This window comes from Panthera leo, chromosome D2 (genome assembly GCF_018350215.1).
Source record: "Panthera leo isolate Ple1 chromosome D2, P.leo_Ple1_pat1.1, whole genome shotgun sequence".
NCBI classification, from domain to species: Eukaryota; Metazoa; Chordata; class Mammalia; order Carnivora; family Felidae; genus Panthera; species Panthera leo.
Genome location: NC_056689.1, coordinates 57,724,082 through 57,732,631, shown reverse-complemented (window position 1 = coordinate 57,732,631; position 8,550 = coordinate 57,724,082). Strand labels below are relative to the sequence as shown.

The window sequence follows — 8,550 nt, the reverse complement described above, 5'->3', positions numbered from 1 at the left end:
AGCCTTTGGTTGGAAAACACTGGATTTGTGCCACTTTGGTTCCTCTCCAGAGGGTCTGCAGAAGGGAGCCAGTGTGGACCAACACATTGTTTCAGGGGCTTTCCCGGGTCTGGCCCCCAAGACCTTGAAGTTGGAAGGTGCCCAGCCCAGTGCCTCACCCATCACGTGGGTTCAACAAATGCCAGCCCCTTCTCATTATCTGCTCTGTACGTCCTGTCCTCATTCACACTTGGGCTTCTCATTTGGGTTTTACTTTCCATTGCTGGCATTTGTTCCAGCAAAATCTTACCCATCTGGCCTCCAAAGTAGAGCACCCGCGCTTTCCTGTAACCTTAAGTACAGCTTTGCACCTGGCCTTGAGAGTCTTGCCTCTTGAGGCAGGTGGGCCTCAGGTGAGACCATTCCATGTGTGCTCCGACCCAACCAGCATCTCAAATGTGAAACCACTTGATAACTGAGCTATTTCAGGGGCAAGAAAAACATTCCAGGAAAAGCATTTTCATTTTATTTAAAAATTATTTACAATTAAGCCTTCATGAATGCTTTATTTTAAAATCCTTTTTTTTTTTTTTTTTTTAACTTTTTTAACCTGAAGGAAATCTTGGGGAATAGAGTGGGGAATAGGGAGGGGAGTGGTGACAGGCTCCTTTGGGAATTTGCAAAGGGATGGGTGTATGCAACAGCAGTGGCCTGAGCCCCATGGCCTAAGCAATAATGACAGGAAGACTAGCCAGGCAGGCCCCCTTGGGCCAGTGGCCAGCTGGGCAGGAAAATTGCACAATGACAGTTCTTGTTGAAACTCAGTGTTCACCGGTTTGGGTTTGAGGTGCCCGGCACTGAGGGCTGACACTTTGCCAGTTCCTATTAGGCAAGAGTAGGCGTTGGGAGTAGGTGGCAGCTGTGGAATCACCTAGGAGTCATGCACTGCTGGGCCTCAGGCAGAACTGAGCAAGGGGTGAGAAGTCAGGCATACACTGCTGGAAAGAGCATCTCCAGTGGGAAAATCTTTGCTTCCAAATGCTGTGGCCCTCTTGTCTGCAACATCTGCTCTAGTTTGGTGGGGATGCAGGGACAAACGTGTGGGGGTGTGGTATAATACCCCAGGTTGTGCCAAGGATCTCTGAAGACTTCCACTTCTTGGCAGGTCCTAGCTTTCCCCATTGATTTTCTAGACACTAGAGAAGACCACTTGTATCTGTCTCGAACTGCCCACTGTTCACTTCACTCTGCATTGCAGAAACTTTGGGCTGAAAGTTCCACGGAGTTCAAATAGTGGTTTTTAACTCTGTGGGTCTGAGACATTTGAGAATCTCATGAAAGCTTTAGCCCTCTGGAAAACACACATAAGAACACATACACTAAATTCTGACAGTCTTATGGGCTTCATAGACCCTCTGAAGTCCAGTAATGGAACCCCTGGGGTGACTGACCCCTAAATTAAGAACCCCTGAGTTAAAGATTCCTATGGGTAAGCATTTTCTTTTGAGATGCAAATAACCCAGAGGAATGAATTATCAGTCTCCCTCCCTCTCCGTGTGATTACTGATTGAATGGGTATGGGGGTGTGGGAGTGACAGTTTGGGGGGAAAGAGGGGGTAAGCCTGGATAGTATACCCCAGGGGAAGGTTTGGAGATTGAGCAGGCACCACGGGATCACTGGATCCCTGGATCCCTGATTGAGGGAACTCAGGGAATGGGAGACAGAAAGGGAGACAGGTGTCCCAAAGACAACCTTCACTTATTTCTACATTTTCCCAAAGGTTGGTTGGCTGTGTGGTTAGTGATCTGTGTGATTAGTGATTTTATTCTTGAACTAGGTATGTGGAGTTATTTCGCCATCTAGTGGCCATACTTGGAATTGACTATGCCCCATCATCCGGGTGAAAAGAGATGTAGTAAATTCTTGGAGTGAAGTACACTTAGCTGACCTGCTGGGGAGGAGTAAGGGGTGGAGTGGGGGGAACAGATGAAAAAGGACAGCGATTCTTCAATGTTCCTGTTTAATGCACACTGAAGTCCCATGAGAGCTTGCATCCTTCTTGGCTGACCTGGGCACTCTTTGGTTTGTCATGGCTATACTTGCTTTAACAGCTTAGAATTTTTCTACATAAGTTTTTGTTTGTTTGCTTTGATTTGAACTTAAAACCTGAAATTCCATCTCTGGCTCCCAACTGGGTCTCTGTTCTCTGCTCCTTCTCTTCCAGAGCAGATTTATTGATGGATTGATAACTGCTGATAGGGAGCCAAAAAGATGTGTCCCTGGGCAAGACGGTGACTTGATGTTCCATCTCATTGTCTTTCCATTCCAGCTGAGACACACTTCCCAGGCTGCTAGAATCCTTATCTAACAGGAAACTGGTCACCGACAGTTTTCTGTTCTGTAACATCACATGCCACCGTTGCCGAGTCCCACAGCTCTAAAGTCCTGGAGAAACTCTTGGTGTATCTCCTGAACTGACCTTCATACCTGCTGCTCCAGCCGCCTATATGCCTGTCTGTCGGTGGCGCCTTCTGAGCTAAGCTAAGCATGAAATATGGCATGGGGGGATCCCAAAGAACAAAAAGGGAGTCGGGTCCCAGAGTGGCATTGTCAGCTTGGGGTCATTTCTTCTCCAGTCCCAGACTGTGCCGTGGAGAAGATCATTTCTAGCATGTTCCACCGGAGGCCCCTCCATCCATGATGGGCACAGCAAGGCTCTGAGTCAAACTGGAGGCAACAAGGGGAAATCTGCCAAACTGACTGCTAGGGGTGAAGAGGTGGTAAGGAAAGCAGAATGCTCTGTCACCTGTGGGAGGCCTCGGGAGACACAGAAGATGGGAGGGTGGGTTCTCCCTCAAAGCTCTTGAATCTCATACACCCAGCAAACACTGTCTGCCCTGTCATGTGATCAGAGGCATTAAATTGGAGTTCTCTTCAGAGGCTCTCTCTCCGTCAGGTGACCTCTTCCTTTTTCGACCACCTGAAAAACAATTTGTAAGGATCAATCTCTGGTTGGGGGGACATTCCTTGATATGGACTCTCTCCAAAACAGATGCGGAAATGGTGGCAAAGCCCTTGACAGTTTTGCAGAAAGTAATCTGCATTGCATCCTGGTGTTGATATCAGCATATTTACATCTACCTGGGATGACATCTCCAAAAAGCCAGGCTAGTGCCAGTGGAATGGAGATTTCCCAAGAGGATTGAGTAAAGCGCAGGTAATGCCTCAGAACCAGGTCTTTCCATCTCCTCAGAACCAGGCCCAACTGCCTGGCAGACACCTCCTGTGAGAAGGCTGGTCTCACAGCCTTTGGTGTTCCATGAGCCAGGGTTTTGGTGGGTGTAGCTGGGGGCCATTCCCACACACCTGCGTTCTGTAGCTTGGAAACAACCTTCTTTCTGCATTGGGGCAGGTGGGGTAATCATACAATTGTCCTCAAGGATGGAAGGGCAATGTGTTCCCAGCTCTGTTGTTTTTAGGGAGGAGTATTTTTCTGCTATTGACTTCCTTCCATGAAAGATACTGCTTTCCTTTCTACTGAGTCTCCAGGACACAAATTCTTTCTTTAAAGGACCAGACAGTAAATCTTACAGGTTTTGCAGGCCATTTGGTCCCTGTTGCAACTGCTCAACTCTGCTATTGTGGCCATAGATAACAAATGGGTCTACGATCCAGTAAGTCTTTATTTACAAGTACAGGCAGGAGAGGGAGGCCAGGATTTGGCCATGGCCATGGCTTGCAGACTCCTGTCCTAGATGACAGCCAACTGAATGGGATGCATCCCCCCCCTCCCCATTATCAAGGGCACAGTACTGGCCCAAGCCCTGTTACAGATTTCCATGATTATACCTCATTAGGTTCCCACAAGGAGTCAATGGTTCTTCCTCCAGGGGTAATATCCTAACATAATTTTTCTACTAACTAGCTGGTGGGAGGCTTTCATCTAGGCGAAGAGCTACTCACTCAAGGTTCTCAGCAGCTTCTTGCCCACGGTTTCCTCAAAGTCGCTACTGCAGGGGCTGGTCTCTGTGTCCAGGTTGATATTACAACATTCACTATCTGATGCTGAGAGAAAAGAAAGAAGAAAGAACTCAAGTCTTCCCAACCTACACACCCAGGGATGTAGGAAGGGTGATTGTGAGTGATGTTCCTCAGCAGGTGAAAGTTCAAAACCAGAGCCAAGGCAGCGGTGGCTGTTAACAGGAGGGGATGTCCAGGAAGCTGTTGGCTCTCATTAGTTAGCAAAGGGCAGTTTAGTGCCACAAAAGGAACAAAGAGACCAGGAGCGAGAATCTAACAATATAAACGTTATTTGGCAGGAGAGAGATGAAGAGGACAAGATGTTCTCTGTTCAGTATCTTTGCCAGACAGAAAGCACATTTGAGGACCTTGAGGTGGGGATACTTACTCAGACCCTGGGAAATCACAGGACTCAGTAACAATTAAGCACACGTCTGTTATCTTTCCCACCGAACCCAGTGGGGATTTAGAGAGGCACAGAATCTCAAAGCCAGGAAGAGGCCCAGGCCCTTTATGCCAGTGAGGTAAGAACCTGACCTGGGAGGCAGAGTGGGGTGGTGGAAACAGCACTGCACGCAAAGCTATGAGGCTGATCCTGCTTTTAGTGCAGTATATAGACCAGACAAGTCTTTTCTCGGGGCCTCAGGGTCCGCATGCAAGGTCCCTGTGTCATACAAGGAGGATGGACTAGATGAACTCCAAAGACTATTTTCTCCATTCTTACTCCTTTGATACAATTTCTTGCTACATGATTTAGCTACTGAATTCAGTGTGTGAGGGAGAAAAAGAACACCAGTTCTAAATTCCGGTCCTTGCATGGTGTTTATGTATGTCCCAGATATTCTGAGTTAGCCACAAGTTCAAATATGTTATTGTACTGACTGCAAAAATTGATGAGCACTTGTTGGGTCATTGCTCTGGACTCAAGGGGTCTCAGACTATGGACTGGGGCAGGTCTGGGAGGGCAGGTGTGGGGGCACAGGCACTGCTGAAGGCCTGGGGAAGTAGACCTCAGTGGGGCAAGGACAGGAGGATCTCAGGACAGGTGGGACATTGGGAGCTCAGAGCAACACCACTGCCAAGACAGAAGCGTTGAGAGACTCAGTGATGATATGCTCTCAGAACTCAGGACAAGTTCTACAGATTACCTCCTCTGGCCCAAAAGAGGGGAAGAGTGCTGCCAGTAAGAGTGCTGGCTGACTTCAGGTTCCTCATCTGTAAGGCAGGTCTCTAAGAACTACCTAATACAGAGCATGGTACCACGCACTGCGATACACCCTCTGTATAAGCTATTTCATTTATGCCCCAAGCTACTTCATGACCTAGCCACCACGGTTTACATCTATTAACACAAGGAAGAAACTTATCTGTTAAGATAAGGAAACAGCATCTTAGGTTAAAGTAACTTGCTGAAAATCGCATAGCTCCTAAATGAAGGAGCCAAGATCTGAATCCAGATGGAAACCTAGCTCCTAACACCACCCTACATATGGTCTTCCTGGGAGAATGGATCGACAGGCCTGGTGAGGGGTTGGCACTTAGAAAAGTGTGTTTCCCTTCCTCGCTCACTGTGTGAGGAGGTGGTAATATTACATGGGGGCTGGGGTCCCTCCTTGATTTTCCCCCGGGGCATCCCAGTGCCCGACGGTGATGACCCCAATTTCCCTGCCCGACCTGCTGTCGTAGGAATAGCTGCAGAAGACAGTGAGAGCTGCTGTGTGCTCTGTTCCTCGAGGTCCGTCATTTCTTCCTGGGTGAAGGCCATCTCCTCCATCCTCAGGTACACGACCTCGCCGGGGCTTCTCAGCCCATCTGAGCGGCTGCCTGGGGAGGATAGCAAGCGTGTGCCCATCTGCTCTGGAGAAGACCTGCGGCTCCAACTGCTACAGGATGGCAGCTCTGGGCAGGGTTGAAGGAGGAAGGTGGGGCTGCCCTCACCCCGCGGCAGCCCAGCCCATCCACCCAACGGACTTACACGGCAGGCTGTTTCTGTTGCTCAGGAGGGTGATGGCAGGGTCATCCTTGGGGGTCTGGGGTGTACCCTGGGTCGTAGGGGCTTTGGTGGAGTCTCCGTCAGCAAAGGCCTCCATGTCGGGGGACTGGGGTGAGCTGTCCATGTGGCAGGCAGTGAGTGCATTCTGGTACTGCTGCCGAGTGATCTAGAAAGAAGAGGCAGAGAGGGGAGGAAGCTCAAGAGGGGCTGGACAGAGCCCTCCTTGGATGTGGTCAGCCTCTCCGAGCTCAGAAGCAGCCCTACTAGGGTGCATTGGAACCCCTGACCTCTGTGGGCGAGGATCCATGAACCAGGTCCTTTCCCAAGCTGTACCAGCCTAGCAGTTGAGGGACAATGAGTCCCCACTGTCATTTTTATTGGCTCTGGACTTCCACAGTGCCCCTGGAGGAGCCAAGCCTTCTCCTGAGCCTCGGAGGAGGTTGGAGGGCACCTTCAGGTAGCAGAGTACTTGCCCACAGAGAAGTTTTAAATACGTGCTTCCACTATTGTCAAGGGACCTCTTCCTAAGGGTCCACAGGGAGTGTAGTGAGGGAAGCTTTGCTGCTCCACGTCCTGCTGTCAGGAAGCTGGATGCTGAGGCCTGAGAGCGCACAGTCATTTCTCATTTGGACTTGGCCCGCCACCGGATGTGGGATCATGCTTCTATGTGGGAAAAGTCCACAGCAGAGTTCTCCAAGCTCCTTCATGAGATCATGGGAGTCTTCCTAGCGACTTTCCTGATGTGTCAAGCCTCACCCACAAGTAAAATCATCTGGAGAATCAGGCTTAGCCAGACCAGAAAGGAATTCCCATAATTCCAGGAAGGAAACAACATGGATCAAATGTCTTTTCTGGAATACAGAAAGGTTTATCTGTCATCTCTGTTCTCTGGGTGTATGTTGCAGACTCATGCCTCGCATCCTTGTGTCCAGTAAAAACTAGCTAGTTTTTGTGCCACCCAGGATAGAAATGTGCTACCATGAATCCATGAATGGCACGGGGTGAAAAGTGACAATGGCACATAGTGCCACACCATGTCTTCTCAAGCACTATGGTCACCTCAAATGTTTTCCTCCCTTCTTCACTGCATTTAGCTAGAGAACAGGCAAAACCACACACTGCTCATGTTCCTTCCCTTTCCTTTCGGGGCAGGATTGGTATTACATGTTGGAACAGTAAGGCTGCGTGGCTGGTAATAGGAGAGGGAATGGTTAAGATTTCCACGTTGGAACGGAGGCGGCTTGAAGCTGGTTTGGTATCTGGCAAGGGCTCTTTTAACAGTGGCCCCTTGTCAACTGCCCACTCTCCAGCACCTGCCCTCTAGACCCTCCCTTCCCTGGTGGCTTGGATGCCTGGCCTCCCTGGGGGCTGTGGGTGATGCTCAAACTGAAGTCCTGGAGTCAATCCTAGACAGCTAGCTCAGTACTCACATTCTCAGGGGGGTGACTCTCCATCATTTCTGGCTCATCCCACTTCTGCTTTCTTCATACACCTACGTTTCTCCTTTCCTTTCTGTACAGGCTGTTGCTCTGGTCACTTTTATTGAGTATTTTATTCTGCTTTATTATCCTCTGATGTTCTTTCTACATTTTCTAGATCCTATGGTCCTCTACCCCAAAATGTTTAAAAATTTAGCACTCATCCTGAATGTTAGGTTATAATCTTCACCAAAATATCTAGCCTCGACAACCATTCAGGCAATGTTTTCTCATCATAAAGAGAAATCTTCTATTTCCCCTCAAGTTGGGAACTCATTACTTTGTTGGACATTATCAATCTTTTCTTCTCTAACAAATTTCAGGATGTCTCGCATGAGGATCGAGCAAATTCCAAGCACAACTAATCTAATCACAAAACACCAATTAAGAATGTATGTCTTTTTGCATTTTGTATGGGAGACCCACATGCAGAGATCCCAAGCTTCTAGCTATACTACTGCCCATTAGAGGGGACAAAGATAGTTCTCTTGATAGTTTAAAACCGTTATTCTCAAACTTCAGCATCGGAATTACCCAGAGGCCTCGTTAAAAACAAGATCGCTGGGCCCCATTCTCCGAGTTTCTAATTTGCTAGGTCTGGAGTAGGGCCTGAGAGTTTGCAGGTCTAACGAGTGCTCAGGTGATGCTGATGCAGCTGGTTTGGAGACTGCACTCTGAGCACCACTGACTTAAGACCTAGTTAAAATCAAACACAGTCCTCCTACTCAGGTTTTGAATCCTTTAAAGGATTCAGATGGATAAAGTGGCAAAGTGTTAACTGGCTTTGATATTTTTCAGGCCCAAATGGCATGTTCTCTGCTTTATGGCATGCAACGATGGGGGTCTCAACTTAGCATTTGCCTGAAGTCTTCAATAGATTCAATGTTACTGTAGACTTTTACAGCCCCCTTTGTTGGGAAGTGAGAAATCAGGTTCCAAAATTTCCCCAAGAGATGTCAACTCTGGAGCCTACCCTCAGACTAAAACCTTACGTTGAGTCAATCACAGAACATCAGGCGTGTATTAGAGATTTCACCATCAATTGACAGTGATGCTGCCCATACTGATGGTTCAGGGAC

At 48.5% G+C, this 8,550-nt stretch overlaps 1 protein-coding gene across 4 annotated transcripts in view; it reads right to left on the bottom strand.

The window, feature by feature from the left end:
• Positions 1-1,983: 1,983 nt before the first annotated feature.
• The window catches only part of CNNM1 (cyclin and CBS domain divalent metal cation transport mediator 1), a 58,576-nt gene continuing 52,009 nt past the window's right edge, over positions 1,984-8,550 (bottom strand). For 2 of the 4 annotated variants that reach the window (XM_042907942.1, XM_042907943.1), the window contains 4 exons: positions 5,976-6,159; positions 5,675-5,824; positions 3,944-4,045; positions 1,984-2,960 (listed from right to left, as the gene is read on the bottom strand). In XM_042907942.1, coding sequence (XP_042763876.1) covers positions 2,881-2,960; positions 3,944-4,045; positions 5,675-5,824; positions 5,976-6,159 — 516 coding nt within the window. In that variant the 3' untranslated portion in view covers positions 1,984-2,880. The remainder of the gene's footprint in view (positions 2,961-3,943; positions 4,046-5,674; positions 5,825-5,975; positions 6,160-8,550) is intronic. The other 2 variants (XM_042907944.1, XM_042907945.1) reach the window with 1 other exon arrangement.